The sequence below is a fragment of the Taudactylus pleione genome, unplaced genomic scaffold, assembly GCF_031769625.1.
Source record: "Taudactylus pleione unplaced genomic scaffold, aTauple2 ptg000053l, whole genome shotgun sequence".
NCBI classification, from domain to species: domain Eukaryota; kingdom Metazoa; phylum Chordata; class Amphibia; order Anura; family Myobatrachidae; genus Taudactylus; species Taudactylus pleione.
The window spans coordinates 34877223-34901754 of record NW_028284455.1 but is presented as its reverse complement, the minus strand read 5'-3'; the positions used below and the strand labels follow the sequence as shown (position 1 = coordinate 34901754).

General features: G+C 42.0%; 2 protein-coding genes across 2 annotated transcripts in view; both read left to right on the top strand.

The window, feature by feature from the left end:
- LOC148535362 (uncharacterized) overlaps positions 1-5806 on the top strand; it is a 242115-nt gene extending 236309 nt beyond the window's left edge. Inside the window, exons 28-29 of the mRNA XM_088462674.1 lie at positions 284-319; positions 5708-5806. Coding sequence (XP_088318800.1) covers positions 284-319; positions 5708-5806 — 135 coding nt within the window. The remainder of the gene's footprint in view (positions 1-283; positions 320-5707) is intronic.
- Positions 5807-22464: 16658 nt separating this feature from the next.
- Positions 22465-24532, top strand: part of LOC148535361 (collagen alpha-1(VI) chain-like) — a 52096-nt gene continuing 50028 nt past the window's right edge. The window contains exon 1 of the mRNA XM_088462795.1: positions 22465-23167. Within this exon, the coding sequence (XP_088318921.1) occupies positions 23054-23167 (114 nt within the window). The 5' untranslated portion in view covers positions 22465-23053. The remainder of the gene's footprint in view (positions 23168-24532) is intronic.

The following is a 24532-nucleotide window of genomic DNA, read 5'->3' as shown; positions in this document are numbered from 1 at the left end:
TAGTCAGTCTCAAGTGTAGATGCAGCTGAGATGTGTGTGACTCCGCAGTTGCATATGGTAGTTCTGTAGCATGCGCAGTGGGAGAAAATGCAAGATGTACTAAATAACTCATAGTATTTCCATGTTTCACTGTATACTTGGGGGCGGATGGGAAAATATGTCAAACTGAGCAAGAGTACTTTCTAAAATGTATAAACAGTTTATTAATTTGGTTACTTAAACTCTAAACAGCTGATGATGTTAATCTTCTGTGTAAATTGTTAATATAAACACTCTTCTACAGGGTCCCGCTGGTATGCCAGGACTCCCAGGACCAAATGTATGTGCTTCACTGTAAATCATATAGTCGGCAAAATATGCCTTAAATGTGCATGTTTATGGTCATAAATTGCTTGTGTGCTTATGTTACATCAGGATATTAACTTTTAACAAAGTATTTCCAAAAGCTACTAAATGATCTATTTGCATTAATAGTGCTACAATATAGTACACTGTGACTGAACATCTCACCAACATCTCATCTAAAAATAAGTTGAACATATCCAAGCACCCGTTAAGCCCAATATGGTACATGAGAAGTGTTCTGCTTGTGTCTGTTTTCTTGGGTCATTTTTATAGATATCAGTGAGCTCAAATACATACTGGAAATAATGTGTCAATGTTTGGCTACTTCTAGGGTTACATTTGGGATTTTCAGTCTTTGTGATAAAATCTCATCAGATTATTTGTTCGCAAGAAAAAAAAATGATGCAATTACTGTATATGTGAGTGTATGCAGTTATTCACATGACATTAATCATCCAAAGAAAAACAAAATCCTTCCTGTGTTTCTTATTGTAGTGAGCATTTCCTGCTCAGTATCACCTAATATATCATGACTGATTTAGTGGTTGCATCATTCAATTACATTCTTTGGAGGAGATTAATCATCTTAGTTCATGTGAGACAAACTGTGGTATTGCAATATCATCATACTACAAACTGGTTAAACATTGCTTGTCTAGTATAGCAGATAGGATACAATAGATTACAATCTGATTATTCTATGTCATGTGATTAATCTGGAGACTGTAACTAAAGATGTAGTCTTTGTAGTTTAAGCCTAAATGTATTCATCATATTCTGAGGGGAATTTAATTATCTCAGCTGCATGTAATGTGCTGTTCCAGAAAAGCGCATCGTGCCCACCGGCATTGCACATTTTTTTCACACCCCATAGAGGTAGAGAAACTATCAATGTTGGCACTATCGTAGCTGGCATATACGTCTCCATCTCCTTTTTCAGATGACTTGTTGAAAGTGACACTAATGCTGGGTACACACTAGCCGACATATCGGCCGTTCAAATGAACGGTCGATATATTGTGTGCACGTCGGTCAGTGTCTGTGAATGACGTCGTTCACAGACATATCGTGTCGGCTGTGCAGCACAGCTGATGGCAAATATATCTACACATCGTGCTGTGTGTATGGGCGGACAGACGACAACCCGTACACTTGCTGCACAGGCCACCGGGGAGGGGGGTGCGACGGGACCTGTGGCCAGATGGCAGTGTCGGTTGTTCACCGGGGTGCCAAGAGTGGGGGGGAGCGAGTACAGATTACCCAGGCCTGGGCTTCCTGAGGGGCCCGGCGGGGGCCCGGGTCTGGCACTGCCCCCCCTCCCCCACAGCAGCCCAGCACACAGCGTGTGCTGAGCTGCAGTGGGAGACTGCTCATGGCTGCTGAGCAGCAGCCACAGCAGTCTCCTATGCCTGTGGGGGGAGCGATCACACTGATCGAGCCACCCTGGCTTTTAGCAGGGCAGAGGGGGCTCAGAGCGCAGCGCCGCTTCGCTGCAAAGGTTTTTTATAGATTTTTTCCCGGGAAGGGGGCGTGGCCATGCCTCCCACTATTAGGCCACGCCCCCTATTACTCTGGCCTGCCGCGGCTCTTGGCGGACCTGGTTGTTCAGTGTGTATGAGCAACCATCATCAGCAGATATATCTGTAAGGTGTGTACCCACCTTGAGGGCCTTATTTATTACAATCTGCTTTTTTAATGCGGATGTGATAATATATTTTTTTGCTTAAAATCGCAACATGACGATGTCAATATTCACACAAATTTAACATTATGCTCCTGCCAGGAAACGGGTTCCGATCTAGCGAAAAGGTGTAAGCGGAGTGATAGCTTATTATGTAATCATTTTGCTTCCGTGTTCGGATCCTCCTCCGCACGTAATGTACACGAGTAGCAGTCAGTCATTGCATGCATCATTGGGGGCAGAGGGAGCAGGATCAGGTGGATCTCTCTATGCCACAGTAGCCGATAGGCTACTATAACCTAATGCCTTCTTTAGGGTCAAGCATTCTGGGGCTTGGTAAATCTGACAGTATAGCAGCCATCGGGAAACCTATGGGACTGCTTTGCAGTTGGAAATGGAGGGAAAACAGCAGATATCGAAGACATGTGCTGCGGCCCATCCTGGGGATGCTTAATACTTGCGCAGTATTTTTTAATAAATGTGCCACAAAATCTACCCAGCGCTGCTATGCTAAAATAGAAGTTTCAATCAACACTGCAGCAGTAAAAAAAAGTATTGCCCACATCACATAAAACAATGAAAAAGAACAACTGACTGCGCTGGTGTGCCTACAGTATGTTGGGGCAATGAGTAATCTTAATAATGGTTAATATGTTTATTAAAATTTGTAGATATATACCATAAAAATCGATGGAGGTAGTTAGGTTTAGAACTCGCATGGAGTTCTACCTAATTACCGGAGGAATTCATCATTCCTCCTCCCTATAACTATCTATTCCGAAAAGCTGTCATTTTTGCGATGACCGCTTTTCAGGAAATAGATAGTTATCCCTATCTACACTAACTTACTGCAGCTGGAAACAGTGCTGCGCATGCGCTGTTAAATTCGTTAACCCAGCGCATGCGCAGCACTACCTATAGCGGCGGTAAGTTTGTGTGCCCCTCCAACCCCCTCACCCCCCTCCCTCTCCGCTCACTTCCCCCCCAATCCTGCACTTACCTGCCCGCTCAGCATCCTCTGGCTCCGTCCTGCTGGTCTGACACGTGGTCTCCCAGTACACCACAGTACTGTTTAGAAAAAAAAAAAAAAATTTTTCTCGAAACTTTTTGTGTTCTGCTGGGAAAACACAGAGTGCAAGCAACCACCGGAGCCAGAGGAGGGACCAGAGCGCCGGAGGGAGCTGCGAGGGAGCTGTCCAGCTGACCGCAGGTAAGTCTCACCTGCTATTCGCCACCTCACAGTGGCGGATAGTACCTCCATCAAATTCCGAAAATACATAATTTCGGAATTTGATGAATACCATAATTTCTATATCCCCATACTAATGTATGGGGAGTATGGAAATTAACGCAGGGGGACTTAGCAAGGAGATATCAGTGTTATCACGAATACTAAAATAACGTTATTTAAGGAAAATGTCCTTAAAGACATTATTTTAGTGTTGATGAATAGGCCCCTAAAACACAATAAATGAAAACAGCATGAGTGCATTAATGCATATAGTCGCACAGTATCACAGCAGTTTCACACAGCTTGAAAAAGGCCACACTGGTGGCCAAATGCATTGTTGATCCCAGTCAAGAGGAACCTGCTGCCACTTTGTGCTAATGATTGGGCTGACTACGTCTGCTACTATCCCCTGTTTTATGCTGGTGACAATTGCATCCTACAATCCAGCTCGGCAGGGCTGTGGTAGAGTCACTGTGGCAGTGAGTACAATCCCACTGACTACCACAACACACGTAGGTAACCTGAACCTACCACCCTCTATCATGATACTAATCTTGTGTGGATCTATGCTGACAGACTAACTGCTGCCTTCAGCCGGCTGTTATATCCCGAAGCCTGGGCTGACAGAGGAGGACAGTCAGCCAATCATCAAATTGGGTGGATTAATACTAATCCTATGGAATATAGCACACAGAGTGACAGAGCTATCTGGCAGCTTTTACCTAAAGAGTCACTAGTGGCACTTTATTTTTCAAGAGAGGAATTTCTGGTTGGACCACCACATGTGAATACTAAACATTAATCAATACACCGTCTAAACTTGTAGGTATGTGAAACTGCTTTTATACTGTGTGTTAATAAATATGCCCTGAGTAAAGAATTTTTCATTTAATGCTAGAACGAGGAGTGAAATGATAGACCACATGCAGCAGCCTAAAGCCTTATAGATTTCCGTGGTTGATATCAAATGTCTAGGCCAAAAAATCTATTACATACTGGTTTATTGAAATTTCGTCATGAGGAGACTTGTGCTTGAGTATTAAGTACAGACAAATGTAGAAAATTAGGTGTAAATACCTGTTTCATAACATAGAAGTGTCCTCCTGAGACCACTATGGAAACTGTATGGTAACATGGGGACAGTGAATGATTACCCGCAATTTTTACTAAAACCCCAGCCCTTTCCTCTGGCAATTTGTAAATAAGTGATTGGCTCCTTCCTAACAGCCTAGTAAGAACACAAGCTCCATCAACTATAATAGGAGTCGACAGTTAACTGGGTGGGCTAATAAAAACTTCAACTATTGTACTGACACAAGGAACTAACATAAAAGTAGGGGGAATTGGTAGCAGCCAAGCCAGACAGAGAATACTCCCATGCAGTATGGCAGAGGTTCTTAACCTTATTTGTCAATACATGATTCACCCATGCTGAGTAGAAGGAATCACCATAATTGTCTTGTGGCTATCATCTAATGAACTAAGTAGAATATTTTTTAATTATTTTGTACAATTTCCTATTTTCTTATATTTGTTAATAATAATATGCATACATTGGGCACGATTCTATTCAGCGCGATGTAAATAGCGCCGGGAGTGAGCTCCCGGAGCTATTCAATACAACGCGCTGCCAAGTCCGACTAATGATTTCTTCTCTCATCCCTCCAGGGATGAAAGAAGAAATCCGATAAAAGTCCCGGCGCGAGGCTGTTTTCTGCCCTTCGCGCCTGGAAAACAGCCTCGCGCCGGGAAGTTAGGTCGGGGAATGCCCGTTATCACGCCTAAACACCCTGTTTAAGGCGCGATAACGAGCCTTCCCCGACCTAACATCGCGATGAATTGAATAGCTCCGGGAGCTATCTCTCGGAGCTATTTACATCGCGCTGAATAGAATCGTGCCCATTGACCACTGTAAAGTTATTTATAAGTAAATTCTATATCAAAAACTGATGCATTGCAATCTGGTTCCTAGTCCTACCTGGGTCTTGGCAGAAAAGGGTTTAGAACCCTATTCTCAGGGGCAGAGCCTGAAAGGAGACACCCCTAATCCTCCAAACTGCTGGATATATTTTTTAAAAACAAAAAGTATTCACAGGGAAAGATTTCCAGAGCAAATTTGGGACTATAAATTTTGATTTCGAGTTCAAAAAGTTACAAGTTTATTACAATTTTCTGCAGGGTTTCTGTAGTTTCATAGGGGTATATTTACTAAAGTGAGAGTTTTTAGAAATTGAAATGTTGCCCATAGCAACCAAACCGATTCTACTTAACATTTAACTAGCACCTTCTAGAAGATAATAACTAAAATCTGATTGGTTGCTATGGGGGCAACATATCCACTTCTAAAAACCCGCACCTTAGTAAATATACCCCATAATGTCTTTTCTCTGTGTTTTGGGGGAATTTTACTTGGCTTCAAATCCTGTATTGATGAATGCATTGTTTTTCAGGAGTGTGAAATTCTTGACATCATCCAAAGACTGAGCTGTAAGTGGATTCAGGTTCTTCATTTTGGGCAAGAAGAATACAAATTGGGTATATGGGTATAAATCACAGGGATAGGATCCCTACATCAATACATAATAGCTTTTGGGGACACTTCAAATCACATGCAGCCTTGTTTTATATATATATATGTGTATATATATATTTATTTATTATGATGACATGGAATAATTAGCTCGGTAGATGGGTTTCAGTGGTGCAGTGATTAGGTGCAGAATTAGTCCACACATTGCATTCCAGTAAATGCTAAATAAAAATGGTGCTATACTTCCAGCATGGAATCAGGAAACAAATTGAACAGGAAATAATAAACAAACCTAGCCCTCACTGAGGGCACTAGCTCACTTCTTGAGTCCTCTCTATGGCCGGGATGTACTAAGGTTGCGGTATACTTACTGCCAGTCACCGCAACCTTACTAATCGCCAATGTACTAACATATGCGATTAGTATTGCAAAGGACAGCTCTTGCGATAAGAGCTGCCCTTTGCGAAGCAGCTGACGCCGAGTGAGGGGGTCTCCGTTGGACTTCGCCCCCTCCAAGCCCTGGGAACTTCCTACTGGTGACCTGTGCAGGAAGTCCTGGGCTCCTCCTCCTCCCTGCACCCAGAAAAAGACTATGAGGAGGAGAAGGAGGAGGACCCAGGAGGAGCACAGCTGGCGACCATGGAGAGTAAAGTGAGTGGGGGCCATTGCTAGAAAACTGTGAGGCGGCAGCGAAGCATCAGGTGCGGGATGCGGTAATTAGCCCATAGGCTTCTATAAGGTAACATTTTTCTGGCGTTACCCTCTGCACCGATAAAAGGGTGGCCAGGTCTTAGTACATATGGAAATGCGGTTAAAAACAACGAAAACTCTGTTTTTACCATATTTTTCCTTTAGTACATCCCGGCCTATAAAAGTAGCTAATCTGCATGAAAGCCACTTGGAGATTGGTGGTCCTTGCTGCCACATGCAGGACTGGACACTGGCCTCCTGGGCTGGTATAGCTTTCTCAGCTTCTTGGCTGCCACAGTTTCCAAAGCAGGGGCGCCGACAGCCGGGCCCGGGGGGGAGAAGGGGCGTGGCCTAATTGTGCCCCTTAAAAAAAATAATTTTTGCAGCTCCGTGCTGGGAAGGGGGAGTCCCTCAGCCTGGTGCATAGCCAGTGGGTGGCACGATCAGTGTGATCGCTCTCCCCACAGGCATAGGAGACTGCTGTGGCTGCTACTTAGCAGCTATGAGCAGTCTCCCAGTGCAGCCTTTTTGTTCTGAGTGTAGGCGGATCCCTCCAGCCCCACACGGACTCAGCTGCTCACCAGCAACGTCTCTGGTGATACTGCCACTATCTATCTATATATATATATATATATATATATATATATTATCATTCGTTTGTATGTATGTGCACGATAAACTCGAGAACTACTGAACAGATTTTAATCTGGTTTTTAATCAGCATTTCAAGGGCTTCTATAGCCAAAACTTACCCAGGAATCTTTGCTGGGAACATCAGACCGTGCACAGAGGAGCGGACACCCAGGGAGCGATCAGGAGAGCCCGGGGTTCTGTCTCCTTGTCATTGAATAAAATGAATAATCACTTGGCACTAGGCACTGCTAGTCACTAATACAATCAAACAAATGCAGCAATAGGGAACCAGGAAAAGTGTTTACATGGCTAATGGTGCATGAAGGAAAATGTAATGAAAATCAATTTCTCACAATCTATAATTTTTGCAGAAGGAATTAAAGCATTGATGCAAAATACAGTGTTTTCGGTTGGAAGAAATATTTTTTTAAAACATAGCCACTTTAAATTCCGCTACAAGAATTGCCGAAAATCACTGACCTTCACAAATCGATCCTGCGCAACTTAATTAAGTAGAACAATTAAAAGCAGCCATCAGCAAACAAAAGGATTGCAACCTCCCAAGGTTATGCAGACAAAAGAAAAGGTTTTGCTATGGGGTTTGATTAATAAAATATACATTGAAATACAAATTAGACCAATAGTAATATTAAAAGTAAAAATAATTTTACTAGTAAAATGTCAATTATACATTAATAAGATATGTTACATGACAGTAACTATAACAAATAAAACTCAATTATTGCCCAGTGACTAATTAGCACATAAACACATTATCAAACTGACTCAACGCCTATACGAATCTCTTCTTTGAACTGGACACACCATTTCCTCTCAATTCAACTGCTATCCTGGAGGACGAGAAGCTGCTTCTGTCACTATAGAACCAGAACAAGCTTCCACAATAGGCTTGGTGGAGTCACGGGACAAGTAATTGTCGGGCTCCGGACAGTTCATGGGCTGTGCTTTCACCTTCTGCTGGAGTACTGGTTTCCCTACATGAGCCAGCTAAGAGCGGGACATTGCTGTGCTCCAAAGAGTACACAGGTGGAGCTTCCATCTACCGCTGGAGTGCTGGCACTCTTACTGGAGCCAGCTAAAAGCGGGTGACCTTTCCTAGTGAGAAGCACCTCACTGGCCCATTTAATCACAACAGTGTGACCTCCCGTTATATTGGTGGGACAGACTGATTATCGCATTTAAGGGTCTGATTTTGAGTTGGACACAGCTGTGTCCGTGTCTGGGTCTTTTGCTGGTCACACGTCTGCAACTTTATCCAAATGCTGCTACAAAGCCCTTCCCTAGTGTAAGGCCATGCATCTAAATGTGCAAGGATTGAGACGCCCACTGTCAGCATCCGTATATGCTGTAATACCTCTTGGTGGGCCTGACTAAAAAGTGTATGTAGAAGTGCACGCTGCAGCGTCTATTAGCGGTCGTCCATCTGTGACTTTATACAAATGCCGCTACAAACTCCTTCCCTTGTGTGCATCCATGTGGCCACTTTCATCGTCTGTACACGCTGTAATACCGAATGATATGTCTTAGACGCCACGATCAGTTGAACCATCAAAATTTGCATCAGCCCTATGCATAGGCAAATGCAGAGAGAGGGGGGATTTCCTGTTGCCTGGAAACCCCCTCCCCTGCCCACACAATGACCACAATAACTGTATATAATTAAAAAGAAAAAAATGTATAATACATTTTATTAGTATTCCAGTTTTACAGTAGACATCCTGGTTAAGAAACCAGACAATATTACTATAACATCAAAAATAAAGAGCATATATAATATAACAGAACGTGCATTTACAACCAGCCAAACAAACACTGCGCAAGGTGGGAATAATTACCATAAAAATATATAATGATATATTATGCTCTCTGATGGAACATACAGGAGACTTGTTGAAATGAAAATCTTAGTTTAATAACCGTTAAAACACATACAAACACAGATAAAATGAAACACATAGACACATCCAATTAATATAATCGGTACAATAGTGTAACTAAAACAGTGTAACAATCCTGTGGCAGCTTGATATATTTGCGCATACAGATAAATAATAAAATTGGAACAAATTTCTGGCGTCCCAGCACTGAACCATAGGTATATCTCAGTAGTGTATGGATATTACTAGTAGTGGTATATATAAGCGTGATCACACTGTTATAACGCACATATCATCCTGTTAGCAGATGAACTGATTGCAATATAAGCTCCAACCATGTAATACCCGTCAATTGTATTGAAGTACATAACTGTTAATAAACAGGACAAACTTCCCAAACGGCAATTCCTTCACTTTTTCCGACACCAACTGGTCTCATATACAATAACAGATAACACCGGATGGTAGGCACATTCCCAAATATGACCTGTAATAAGGCAATTCCTCCAATCACTGACCTGCCTAGGTCGGGAGAAGCGGACAGGGTTTGCTGAGCAATGTGTCCTTTAGTCAGACTGCCTGTGAGTAGGTAATAGCAGCCGCTACGTGTTTTGTGGTCAGGGCTTGCTGGGCAATTAGTGCTCCAGCTTCTCTGGTTACTCCGATTCCTGCCTGTGTCGGGAGCAGCGGCAGCCGCTACACAGGTGTTGAACAGGTGCAGCAGCAAAATCAGCAACCAGATCCTTCTCCCAATGACCAGAGAGGGCTTGCTGGACAATATGTCCTTCGATCACAGACTTGCCTGTGGGGAAAGTAACAGCAGTCACTGCATGAATAGCGGTCAGGGCTTGCTGGGCAATTAGTGCTCCAGCTTCTCTGATTGCTCCGATAGCCACATAGATTCCTTCAATAAGGCTGTCGAACATTCTAGTCAGCAATTGGCAATAGGCTCCTGGATTAAGGTTGGAGGTGCTAGTGAGTAGATGTTCATCTATACAGGATCACCTGGAAGACAAATCAACGCGTTTCGTCCTGTCGTTATGGTAATTATTCCCACCTTGCGCAGTAACTATATGTTGTTTGGCTGTTTGTAATTATTTACTTGGTCCCAACTAGACCAAGATCGTTACTAGCTAGCAGGTGGTATTCTTACCCAATTAATTATTAAAAAGAAGCGCCGGGTATTGTAGTTTTTTAGAACGTGCATTTAAACTTATTTAAACACAAGTTAAAATCCTGACAAGAATAATAAAAATATTCATGAGAAAGAAAAGGAAAAAACCGGTGGAGAAATAAGAAAAAGGACTAAGAAAAAACATGAATATCTGTCTCGATAAAAACAGATATATATATATATATATATATATATATACATATATATTAATAATGATATCATAAACTATTGAGATAAATGAATACTCAATTAATCCGATAATTTCCTACTTAGTATGTTCAAAAGCCTAGAAAATAAAATAAAATGCACGGTTTTGTGAAAGAAAGAAGAAAAGTCGACATTTAAACAAGACAAGACAAGGGAAGCGGGTGTATAGGGAAAAAAGGGAGGACATATGAAGCGGGACAATGAAAAGAGGTCATTGAATGAAAGGACTGGGTCAGTTAATATGCAAAAAAGGTGGAGAGAAGATTAGAGATTCCAAAACCTAGAACATTGAGGTAATACAATGGATTAGAGAAAGTAATAAGACATATTAGTATCTCAGCAATCTAGATTAAGTGGAAAACAGAATGCAAGATGAGATAAATATCCTTATATAGATACTGGTTCGTAGTTTAATAATCTATTGTAAATGTCGAAGTAAGTACCAATCAGCTGATTCATATAGTTTGTAAATTTTAATCAGAGATGCTTCATCTAGACTATTAATGTAAAGACCCATTTCCGGTACAATTGCTCTATTCCAGAATGTATGTCAGGGATAGTAGATCTTCTATCGAAATATAATAACTGAAGCATTTTCTGTTGAACTTCAGCCAGAGAGGGTGAAGAGTGTGATATCCAATGAATTAAAATGATCTTTTTGTCTACAGTTACAAAGAGTGTGAGTAGTGGGGTTACCTGTTTTTTTTTCCGTTCTCCCAGATTCCAGTTAGAAAAGATGGCTAAAAGACAAGCCAATTTATGTGGAGTAAGAGAAAGAGAGAAAGTATTGTTTAGATATGATAGCAATTTATTCCAAATGTATTTAATTTTGCCTCAATCCCACAAACAATGTAAAAATGTGGCTGTCGAAATGTGACATTTTGGACAGGAGCCTGATTCTGAAGTAATTATATGCTTGGAGAAATGTACATTCTATAGGTAGTGCGGATATGGACTTCCTGTAGATAGGAAGATTGTAATATTTTAAGAGTAGAGTTATAACGCTCAAAAATCAATTCAACTGCATCAAGAGTGGGTATATCTCCTTTCCAAGAATTAAATAACTGTTATTTATATAATTTTGAAGAACTATTGACTAAATCAGAGTAAATAAGTTTTAAAATAAATTAATTATGTGTAAGAAATTTAAAAAGAGGTTCTAATGGATCAGATTGGTTGGATATGGGCATAGAAGGAGGTAGAGAGGAAATGTAATGACGCAATTGTAGGAACATGTAAAATTGATGATCAGCGAATTGATATATATGTTGTAAAGTTGAAAATTGCATTATTGAGCCTCATCTTTGCTGTGATTTTTAGTCCCTTCTCCCTCCATGTTGAAAATTGTGTGTTAGATAATGATGGAGGAAATGCTGGATTTCCCCATATAGGAGTAAAATAAGATGGTTTCTTCCCATTCTCTTATTTATCTTAAGCCTAGCAAAATGCGTGTCTCGGAAATAAATATTTGATAGAAGATGAGGTGGGATATTAGTGGTTTTAGTGTGCAAGAGAGTGCCTGGAGAGTAAGGGGCACACATTGCATTGTCTAGCTGTGGTTCCGTATAGAAGGAGGAGCCCATTAACCAGTCTAGAATGTATCAAAAGATAATTGATAAGGAATATGATGCAAGATCTGGGACACCCATGCCTCCGCTACTGGGCCGTTTATTCTGCCACAAAAAGTGAGACATAAGAGAATGAAGGTGTTTAATATCTGATGAAGAGAGTGCAACCAGCACCATTTGCATCATGTAAAATATTTTAGAAAACACCACACTCTTTAGCGCTGCTACCCGGCCCAGTAAAGATAGAGGCAAGAGAGTCCAAGAATCCAGTAAGGTAGTTATCTTATTGATCAATGGTTTAAAATTATCTTTGTAGAGTTGTGTAATATCAGAGGGGATATGAATTCCTAAGTATTTTAGCTTTTTAGTGGGGAGTTTAAATGAAGACAAAATGGATTCACCAAGATTAGGATGAGGGGGTTCAGGTAGATAAATTACCTCTGATTTGTCTTAATTAATCCTGTATCCAGAAAATGAACCAAAATATGACATGATATGAGAACAATTGGTATTGAAATATCTGGATTGGACTTAAAAAGGAACATGTCATCTGAGAAAAGAGATAATTTTAGGGATACAGAACCAACCTCGACACCGTGAAATAATGGGGATAATCGGAGTGCGATTGCTAGGGGCTCAAAGGCAACCGTAAATAATAAGGGTTAAAGAATGTAAGCTCTTTCGAGCAGGGCCCTCTACCCTCTTGTGCTTCTCCCTACTGTATTTAATTTATCTCTTATTCCCCACTAGGGCAACCAACACTCGGCTGCTTATGTGGGCGTAAAGGTCGCTAATATAGCAATGTTTATTATACATGTCCATGTCCTGCTTTGTATTGTAAGTCACTGGTTACTTATTAGTTCTATGTACTTTGTAAGGCGCTGCGGAACACTTGTGGCGCCATATAAATAAATGATGATAATAATAATAATAGAGGACAACCTTGCCTTGTACCTCTATTTATATGAAAAGGGGGGATAAGAAAACATTACCTAACGTAAAGTCATTATTAGAGAAAGAGATTGAGGCAAACGACCTTCTGGGTCCGAGAAAGTGGAGGAAACAGCTATCTTTAGAGTTTTTTGGCACAATATTACCACCCCTCTAGCTTTGAAATTAAAAGGAGCCGCCGCTAGAATTGACCAGCCTAACAATTGTAATTTGGCTGTTTCTTGTGATGTAAAATGAGTTTCCTGTAGAAAGGCAATGCCTATGTGTATTTTGGAAAGGTATAAAAGTATCTTACGATGTTTTGCTGGAGAGTTGATACCTCCAATGTTCCAGGAACCAATTTTAAGATCTGACATTTCTTCTGAGATAATAAATGAAGACTCTGTCCCGATCCTCTTCAAATGAAAACCAAGTAAATGATACGAAAGAGGAAAAGAGGGGAGGGAAAGAAACATAAAAAATCGGGGAAGACAAGACAAACATGAAAAAACATACAACTGTAAATTGTAGTAGATAAGTAAGTAGCAATGAGGCACGAGAGAATCCCGATGCCAATCCCCAAGATGAGATCAGGAAATCTCTCCTGCCTCGAGGTCTTCCGATTAGTATTAATGATAACATATAAAAGATAATGTATATTGCTATACATATCAACATTATTAAACAATATATAAGTCTGGGGTAAAGAACTCCCCCACACTCCAAGCAACATAAAGAACAATGTTACACTATCACCTAATTTTAAATTGGAAAAGACAAATATTATGTTAACATTTGGATAGTATTTATATTATGCACATATAAACCTATAACTTGGAGAAAACAACAGTGAGCATGGAATCATAATTCCAAAACATCTCAATCAGAAAGATGTTGTTAAAGAAATATCAGAAAGCAGAACTTAGTAAAATTCAAAAATATACATGTGAGTATACTTGTAAAGCAACTATGAGATTCTTGAATCTTGTAGATTAGTAATCATCAGGAGGTAAATATTCGGTATCAGAGTGAGTTGGAGTCCGAAATATCCTCAGCTGAAGCTTGAGATTCTTCATTTAAGTATCCCGCTGCATCATCTGGATTTAGAAAATCCTTGTAGGAGTCTCCCTCGAATAGCCGCAATCTGGCAGGGTAGATGAGTGCAAATTTGTGCTTGTTTTTAACAAGTTGTGAGCAGATTAGTGAAAACGCCTTATGTGCTCTAGATAATTCGACTGAAAAGTCCTGAAATATAGATAGACGTTTGCCTTCCCAGATGATGGATTTATTTGCTCTTGAAGCTGTCCAGAAGGCAACTTTGTGAAGATAGTTGAGGCATCTGAATAACACAACTCTAGGGCGTATATCTGCCGGTTTAGGATGCGGACCTATTCTGTGGACCCTTTCAATAACCAAATCTGTGCATGCTTCAGTAATTTCAAGCAAAGATGGAAGGGTATTTCTAACAAAATGGGCCAAAGCTGGGCCTTTGACAGATTCGGGGAGACCTACAAGTCTAATGTTATTGCGCTGAGAACGACTTTCAATGTTGTCTATTTTGTTGCGCAGGTAGTAATTATCTTTCTGTAGGACTTGTACCTTGCCTTTAAGATCAAAAACATCTTGAAATGTGGCACCCAATCTGTTTTCTGTATCCGTAACTCTTACCGACATTTGCTGAAGCTGATCTTTGATGTCAGTTACTGCCTGAGACAAAAGAGGGGTCATTGTGCTTTTGATTGCTTCAACTATATCTCCATAAGTAATAGGATCTGAAAGACAACGAGCTTGTTCTCCTACTTGTGCTGCAGCCTTTTTGTTGGCTGGAGGATTGACCTCCATTTCATCTTCAGGCGCCATGTTGTTGCTACCACGCGTTTTTCCTGACGCAGAGGTTTTGGAATAGAAGAGGTCGGGGTCTGCAAATATTTCTTCATGCAAACACAGGTGCAATAAAATATTCTAAAAACTACAAGTAGTAGGCGTTTTGAGTCCCCGTATTATATGTTAGGATGATGGTATAATAAGAGGATAGCTCAGTACCTTACAAGAGCTTAAACTGTGTCACAATCCTTCTCCTGCGGAGGTGGAAAATGCGACGGTCTCTCTTATCCCCTTATGTCTCCCACTACAAAGACTAGTGAGCCAAGAAGGGATTAGCTGAGTTAGGCAAGACTCCCCCAATAGGTTGTAGGTGCGTGTAGCAAACAGTCTCACCAGCGTTCACAGCGCGGGAAAAGTGTCCAGCAGTAGCGTCTGCCATTCAGCTGTGGTCACAGAGATGCTGCTCCAGTGCTGCGCGGGCGTCTCACCACTTGCAGCGTCACCCCCGTGATATCTGTCTCCAAAGTCGCGGTGGCTCCTCCAAGCACGGCAGGCATTCCAATCTCAGCCGGGCAACTACCGGATCGGAGAGGCTCAGATAGGCGATAGGTGGGAGGCAATATTAGCCTTGAAAATGGGTATGTTACCTGGAGTAAAGCGGAGTTCTCACACTGAGCTGCTCACTCCATGAACCCAGAACCGGAAGTCATATAATTAAATTTTAGTAGAGCTGCATGTTTTAAAGATCTCAGTATCACAAATGAAATAATTACCACAACCAGTAATGATTACACCTCTGCACCATTTCTGAGATCTGGAAAACTTGCACTGTTAGGGGTGCACTACTATAGACCATCTATATGTTTCATTCTTAATACTGTATAACACACACTATCCAGTGCACAAGGAAACCAATGTGTACTTATATGTCTAGGGCAGTGCTAGTTCTCCTGCCACTGCCCCCAACACCTGGACTTGTTCCAATGCTCTGGAATGGTGCCTGGATCTAATGGCTTGACTATGTTTGCTGTATGCCGGAATTATGACATACACTGCACATTGTATGACACATAACTGTTTAAGGGGTCTATTTACTAAGCAGTGTTAGGAGACAGAGTGAAAAGTGATAAGAAAGTGATAAGGTGCCAGCCAATCAGCTCCCAACTGTCATTTTTCAAACACAGCCTGTGAGATGACAGTTGGGAGCTGATTGGCTGGCACCTTATCACTTTCTTATCACTTTTCACTGCTTAGTAAATAGACCCCTAAGTGATAATTATGTCCTCTTTATGGCCTGGCCACACTCGACCTAAAATCAAGCATTTGGAAACCCCCCACTAGAAATCCTGCATTTGCCCCTGGCAGATGCAGTTTATCCATCCATGTATGGCCAACTATGTGAGCGGCTGTGTATGCAGCCGCTTCAACTGACCCGCCCACGACACTGCCATAACGCCCATGGAACATACCATTTTTCTGTGCATTATTAGCCACTGCCCATAAACACCTACTATATTTTCAACACACTTCTCCCTGCATTCGCCTGAAATAATAACTGCAACTCTGCAAGGAAACAATCGGGCCGCATGCAATCGGGGCAACCTAGATGCATGCGCATTAGCAAACAATTGCTCCACGGCGTCTAACATTGGCAGTGCATCTTTAAACACACCATCGGTCACATCATCATAACTTGCACCAGCCCTATGGCAGGTGCAGATTATCATTCTGAATGTGGCCTTCCACAGTATGTGACAGATTCTGCATCTCTGTACACAACCACTATCAGCAAAATGCCCATGACACTCCCATAACATGCACATAAGACAGACCAGCTCCTAATATTATCCATAAACTCGTATCCAAGCGAAGAGTTCTTCTCATTTTCATCATCTATTTACATGAGATATATATTTCATTAATAAGGAATTCCATAAACTAACTTATCTAGTTATGCAGGTCTTGAGTGTCTAATTGAGGATTTACTGTATGTGCTAATTATGTCACTGGGCAAATAACTGTTTGTTAGTTACTGTCATGTAAATGTCTTATTAATGTATGACTGGCTGTTTTACTAGTAAAATCATTTTGACTTTTAATATTACTATTGGGGGGTATATTTACTAAGGTGCAGGTTTTTAGAATTGGAGATGTTGCCCATAGCAACCAATCAGATTCTACTTAATATTTTTCTAGCACCTTCTAGAAGATAATAGCTAGAATCTGATTGGTTGCTATGGGCGACATCTCCAATTCTAAAAACCCGTACCGTAGTACATTTACCCCTTAGTGTCATTCTGATTTCCATTTTTGTAGCATTAATTAAGCGCCATAGTAAAAATATTTCCCAATAGTCTTAAGGTGCCCATCCACTAGCAGATGGAGAAATGAGACCACGATAATGACATTGTAATCATGCTGTCGTTTCTCCGTCTGTGATGTGCCTACACTGAACGAGCAGTCATTCAGTGTAGGCACATCAATCATCTGCAAATATGCTGAACCTGACGTTATTGTCAGGTTGTCCATTATGTTTGCCAGATGATAGTTGACTAAACGACCAGCGGGCACGCGCATCGCTGGTCGTTTTAGACATTTTTCTAAACAATTTGCGATCGATTTATGAACGATTGAACGATAATGATATCGTTATCGTTCAATCGCTCAATTAAATCACCTGGTGGATGTGTGCCTTTAGAAACTGCAGCGGAAGCAGTTATAATGCTGAATGCATTCCTCTCTGTCTGAGGCCAATACAAGTACCAGTAGAGATGTAAAGCCAAATGCAATAGCCTGCAACGTGTGACAACTAGGGAGATTTGTCAATTTAGCTGCAAGATTTAAAGTAGCAAAAGCAGGTTGGTTCAAATACGCTATTACATTTGGCTCACAGAGTTACATTTTCAATTCATCTCTTACCTGCTGGATCGAATTTCAATTGTAATTAATTTAAATCAAGCAATGAAAAGTGCCCCAGCTTGTCCAAAATCCATTTCTTACCCTCTAGTTTATTACGGCTCAATTGTGAACTGCAAAAATGCAGACTGTTTCTTTTTTACCTAATTGTATCCTGTGCCGTTCACTGTGCTTACTCACATCCCAGTCTCTAGAAATGCCCTCATAACAAGGGGATGCCCCATACTTGACGACTTCCTGGCTGTCCCCACTGGGAGGGTGCAGCAATGTCGTCTCAGTGGGAGGGTGTGTCGTGGGTAAGTGGCCGGGTTGGTGGGCCTAATGTCACGATTGCGTCATCGTGGCCCGCCCCCTGCTACACAATGCCGCAATTACCGGCATTGTTAAGCTAGGGGCTGGGCCAAAATGACACAATTCAGCACGAATCAAGTCAAACTGCCCAGACAGCCCATTTCCGCTTGGTAAGTGCGCAGATGCGGGCTGGTGGCGACTGGCTCCGGGATACTTGCTCACTTTTCTAGGCAGCTTGGAGCGACTCCTGATTTTCGGGAGCCTCCCGGACGTTCCAGGAGAGTAGGCAAACATGCAATGTCCCTACATTTATAGGCTGTCAGATACATGCTGGAAACAATATGTTACAAAACCAAATAGACCCAAAAAATTGTTGGATTGCGCTTCAGAGTGAAGCTTAATAAAGATTTACTACAATGTAATAACCACTTGACTTCGAAACAAAATATTTAGACAAGGCTTCTCTTAGTAAAATATAACAAATTTAATATACATAATCAAAATTAGCAATTGTGGCACATATGAGATATATCAAATCTACCACATAATAAAACATACATGTATAAAATAGTGTCCCTTTGGTATTAAATCAGTTCTTGTATAAAACGATGTAAAATATGAAACCAGGTAATTTGAGTATAAATCCTCACTAATGAAATGCAATTAGTCACAGTCTCCTGTATAGTTTAGTTGCGTACATATTGGACCTCATTCAGACCCGGTCGCAAGCGCTGAGCGCTCGCAACTGGGTTGATGGTTAGGCACTGCACACGCGCAGTGGCCGCACTGCGCGTGCGCAAGCCCCGGAGCAAGAGAGAAACTCTCTCGCTCCGGAGCTCACTACAAAAGGGCCGACTGTCGATGTTGATCGACAGCTCGGCCCATTTTGTAGGCGGGGCAAAGGGGTGGCTACACAAACGGAGGCGTTCCCAAGCAAACGAATGCCATTTTGTGGGCGGCCGCACTGACATCAGCAGTGATGTCAGTGGGGAGCTGCCTGCTCGATCAGAGCAGGAAGCTCCCTGGGGCTTGCGGCTGCCGAGATCCAACCTTAGGGTCTCGTCGCAAGCCCCGATGACCACCCACAGCTTTTGCAAGCGGCCAGATGATGGTCGTGATGGTCGTGACCATTGGGCTTGTGACAATACCCTTGTGGTAGGGTCTCGCCTGCCGCAAGCCCCAATGAGCTTCCTGCTCTAATAGAGCAGGAAGCTCACTACTGACATCACGAGTGATGTCAGTAGGGCAGCCCCCCACAAATTGTAGGCGTTCCTTCAGGAGGCTGTTACTAATTGCATTTCATTAGTGAGGATTTATACTCAAGTTACCTGGTTTCATATTTTACATCATTTTATACAAGGACCAATTTAAGTCCAAGGGACACTATTTTATACATGTATGTTGTATTATGTGGTAGATTTGATATATCTCATATGTGTCACAATTGCTAATTTTGATTATGGATATTAAATTTGTTATATTTTACTAAGAGAAGCCTTGTCTAAATATTTTGTTTCAAAGTCAAGTGGTTATAACATTGTAGTAAATCTTTATTAAGCTTCACTCTGAAGCGCAATCCAAAAACCTTTTGGGTCTATTTGGTTTTGAGAACTAACTAGCCAGCTGGTGCTGGCTGATTGGATTAGCAGCTGTGATTGGGAAAACTAAATTTATTTACACTAGCGCACGGATTTCAGCGGTCGGGAAACCATCACGCTGTAATATAAACAATATGTTACAGCCTACTTTCACTTTATGACAACCCCCTTGATTCATTTAAACATTTACAGTTTTCTCCAAAAATACTGCACAGCTTAGCCTCATTAATATTTAAATTAAATCATGAGAGTGAAGAATCCTCTGGAATGTTTTTAATATTTGCAACAAACCACATAATTGTGACCCCACCCACCTAGTGCACCTAGGACACTATGCTATAAATCGTGGCCTTGGCGTGATTCACAGCACGACATCCCCCACATCTCCCAACTTCATCTCACTGAGAGGACCATTGCAAAGTTTGCAAGGAAGCTAGAAATGCGCTTTTCTACCAAAGTGCAACACTACCAACAATGAAAACCCATTTATAGTATATGACAAGGCATGATTTATACCCTTCTCCCATCTCCCAGGGTAAACATTTGTACCCATAAAAGCAATTACATGTACATGGAGAATTAAGCTAATGGAATTGGAGAATGGAATCTGTTAAAATGTAGCAAATGAAAGTATGTGTACCACTAGGAATAATTGACTATAGAAAAAGTGTGAATGATAGTATAACTGTATATTATTAATTCTCAAGAAGGAATTGTTAACCTACTATGCAATGTCTCCAAAAATGTATACTTATGCACATACATGCATGCATACATTTGTTTATTCATTTTGCATAACTAGATTATAAAAATATCCTTGTAATTGAATATTGTATTATTTTTTCAGCTTGCTGTGGTGAGTAAAACTATACCCAGTATGTTGCATGATATAAGCTGATGTCATCTCATCAATATTAAATGTTGCTACATTCATTTACATCCAGGGTCATTGAGAGCAGTGACTGGCTAGGGTACAGGAGGCGTGGCCAAATTGGGGAGGGTGTAGCCCCTCCCCCCTCTCAAATAAGTATTATGTGAGTTGTGAAGTGGGACGGATTTGTCCATTTGCCCCCCGTAGCCAGGGTGCAGATCCATGGGGGAAGTGGTGATCAGTGCAATCGCAACCCCCTCCCCCCCTTAACACTTGCAGGGAGAGAGTGGAGACTGCTGCTACTCCACGGCAGCAGCCTTCCTGGACCCTCCGCAGCCCATAACTCAGCAGCATGTGCTGGGTTGGGGAGAGAGACAGAGCAGCAGTCAGTCCTCACACTCCCTGCCCGATGTGTTACTGACCCAGGCCCCCGCCAGGCCTCGCCAGCCAATTTGTTTTCCGTGCATGCATAATGTATGTATATGGAATCTGGACAGTCGACCTGAACTATAGCCCAGACAGCCCCCTTCATGTAAAAAGGTAGGAGCCGCCACTTATCACATCAAAGTCTAAGCCCCTACCACTTTAGCATCAATCCAGTCAACAGGCTTTTAGGGGTTTTTCCTAAAATACTGTTTGATTTAGCCCTTAACATGAGGGGCATGTGGACTGTCTTCAATACATGTGGCAGGTCTGTGCATAAAGGTGTGTGGTGGATCCAGACTGGTTTTTACAGTGCATTTTGCACGTTGTAAACAACCTCCTCTGTCTTTATTGAAAAAGTATGTGTACCACTAGGAATAATTGATTCTGGGCCTGATACAGCACGGATCGCAATTGCAACACATATGCAGATCGAGCGATTGTTAGCCATTGCACATGTGTATAAGCCATACTGCACGTGTGTGGCGATCGCACTGTTATTACGCCCGCAGATAGAAATCCATCGCAGAGTGAGTGAGTGACAGGCTGTGAGCATTTAGGGTTGGTGACGGGGAAGTGGTTGCAGAAACGCAGGCGTGCCTGTCCGTTTGAACGCCGTATCATGGGCGTACCTAAATTAGCCACTGCGATTGCCTATGCAGCTTGAGTACTCACTGTGTGCAACTAGACTTGCATTTTCTGCGAATGGCCAGACCTGCTGTAATTGTGCATGACGGGCTGATGTTCTACGATGTTACTGATGTATAAGCAGGATTGCGAGGTATTACAGATGTGAGAAAGCAGCAGTGGGCGTCTGGCTGAGCTGTGGCAAACATTAGCATATTTTTGCAGCATCGTTTCAAGCGATTACGCAGCTGCGATCGCAATTGCTGTATCAGGCCCTCTGTTAAGATGGTATTTGACTCGTTTTCCAAAGACATTTTGTAGCATTATGACACAGGTTTGGATCAGTTAATCGTCCCAATCATATGGCATCACAGTAGAATATAAAGGACAGCACATTACGTGTACAAAAAGACATGATTTTGCATCAGATTGTTGAGGTACATAGTACATCACATCTCCGAAAATAATATGTAAGCCTTCCATTGTACAATAAGATGCCATAAAAAGCACAGTAGTTGTTAAAGAACGTTTATGTATTGACAAAAAGCAAGGAGTCATTTCAGGGTGCTGTAAAGAATGTAACTGTATGACAGGGAAATATAGAGTTATTCAAAACAATATTTTCAAAAGTGGGAATTAAATCATCATAGAACAGCATATGATACACTTGTACCTGGACTGGATAAAGGACCTTATTCAGAGGTGGCCGTACGGTCTACGACCGCACGGCCGCCTCGATGTTTGTCAAGTGCGCATGCGCACGAGGGAGCCGACTCCTTCGTGCGCATGCGTGAGACCCGCTACGACCGACAGCGCCGGTCGTAGCGGGTCTCTTTCCAAAGGGGGCGAGCTGTCGATGTTGATTGACAGCTCGCCCCGTTTGGAAGGCGGGCCGTGGGGGTGGCAGCCCAAAAGGAGGCGTTCCCATGGGAACGCCTGCCGTTTGGGGGAGGCCCCACTGACATCACTAGTGATGTCAGTGGAGAGCTTCCGACTCTGACAGAGCCAGAAGCTCTCCGGGGCTTACGACAAGTGAGACCCTACCCTAGGGTCTCGTCGTAAACCCCGATGGTCGCGATGGTCTCTGACCATCGCGACCATCACCCGAGCGGTCGTTAGAGCTGTGGGTGTTAACCCACAGTCTAACGACTGCAACAGAGGCGGGCGGTCAGGATGCAAGTGGCCGCCCAGTTTCTGAGCGACCGCTTGCATCCTCTGACCGCCTCTGAATGAGGCCCAAAGTGTGTGTAGTTTCTTCTGACTGGAGATATTTGGTGAGGTCAGAGACAGAATGATATAGCTTTTTATGATCAAGATTATTGCTTTATGAAGACATTTGTTAAACCCCTCAGTTACACTATTCTGAACAGGAATAATTATTAAACAAAATAAAACAACTATATTAAAGCTATGTTTTAATTATATGGGTTTTTTTTTATTTAAATAAAATATTTTAACCGGAGTAACTTATTTTCAGATACAGTTTTTTTTATCTTTTATTTAACTGTATTTAGTATTTTTACAGCAGTTTAAAGAACTGAATATTCTGTGTTTTGGCAGCCTGTGAATATTAAATCTATTATTCTTTCTCAACAGAATGCCCATGTGGGCCAGTCATGTTGTTCTTTGTTCTGGATAGTTCTGAAAGTGTGGGACTCAATAACTTCATTCTGCAGAAGGAATTTGTCCTCCGTACCACCTCTAAAATTACCAAACTAGGTGGAAAAATGGTATACTTTACATTATATATCCAATAAATATATGCAATAAGGAAATCAAAGCTAGTGATATGTACTAGGACATTTTGAATGGAGTATTTTTCTGTGTAAAGGCATTTATAGCAATAAGATAAATGATTTGTGTATTTCATAAATCTGATTTTCACTGCAAACTACTCCATGGTTGACTGTGTTTACGAAGAAGATCAATGTACAGCCTGGAATGTAAACATTGATACATATATAATTACTAGAGATTTGTACCTCATCAAGGGATCCATGAATTCTGGGGGGGCGAAGCCAAAAAGGGCAATATCTTAATTTATTAATAATTGGGTTATACATTATATTATCATTACTATGTATATAAATACATCATATTTATATTTGGTAATTCTGCATTAGCAGTGTATTAAAACAGGAATGTTTAATGCTGCAAGCCAAGTGGCAATATCATTTTAAATCCAGAATTTATAAAGGTGTGGATCCAGCGCTCTAGGTTAATGTGTCCTTAGCAGCTCCACATAAAGAGATGTCCCTGCCTCTGTTTAGACAAAACTATATAAATAAATATAACGTGGTGCGCTCTGGGGCACTAATATTGTCCGATTATTTGTTTTTATGTGGTATCTGTAATTGAATTATCAGCAGAGCTGGCCCTAAGCAATTTGATGCCCTAGGCAAGAATTTTGTTGGTGCCACCTAGCAGAGAATTCCACCACCAAGCATAGTGTTTATACACAGACACCAAAACTAACACATTGGTTTATGGTTTATTTTTTATTCTTAAAGAAACACATGCTAAACGCAGAAAATATACAACTAGCCAGGCATATTCCTTTGTCACAGCCCGCTGCACAGAGGCAAACGGCACAAAATGAGTCAGTCAGATTCATTATATTGCTGCCTGCTGCAGGTCCCTTCATAGCGGCAGGCACAGGTTGGTGCAATGTACCGGCTCTACTGCCTCTGACCCAGCACCCTTCTCCCTGTCTCACAGCACCACACCCATCATCCAGCAGCACAGATAACAGAAGCAGCCAACAACACCCGTTACCCCTCTCCCACACAGCACAGCACCCCTCATACAGAACCCCTCTCCCAGCACAGCACCCTCACCCGGCAGAGCACCCCTCCTACAGAATCCCTCTGGCCTCTCCCAGCACAGCACCCCTCACCCAGCTGCACAGATCACAGAGACAGCCCACAACACACATCACCCTTCTCCCACACAGTAATCCTCATCCAGCACGCCTCACCCAGCACAACACCCTCACCCAGCACAGCACCCCTCATACATAACCCCTCTGCCCTCTCCCAGCACCCCTCATCCAGCTGCACAGATGACAGCCAAGACCGACACAGATCACCAATCAC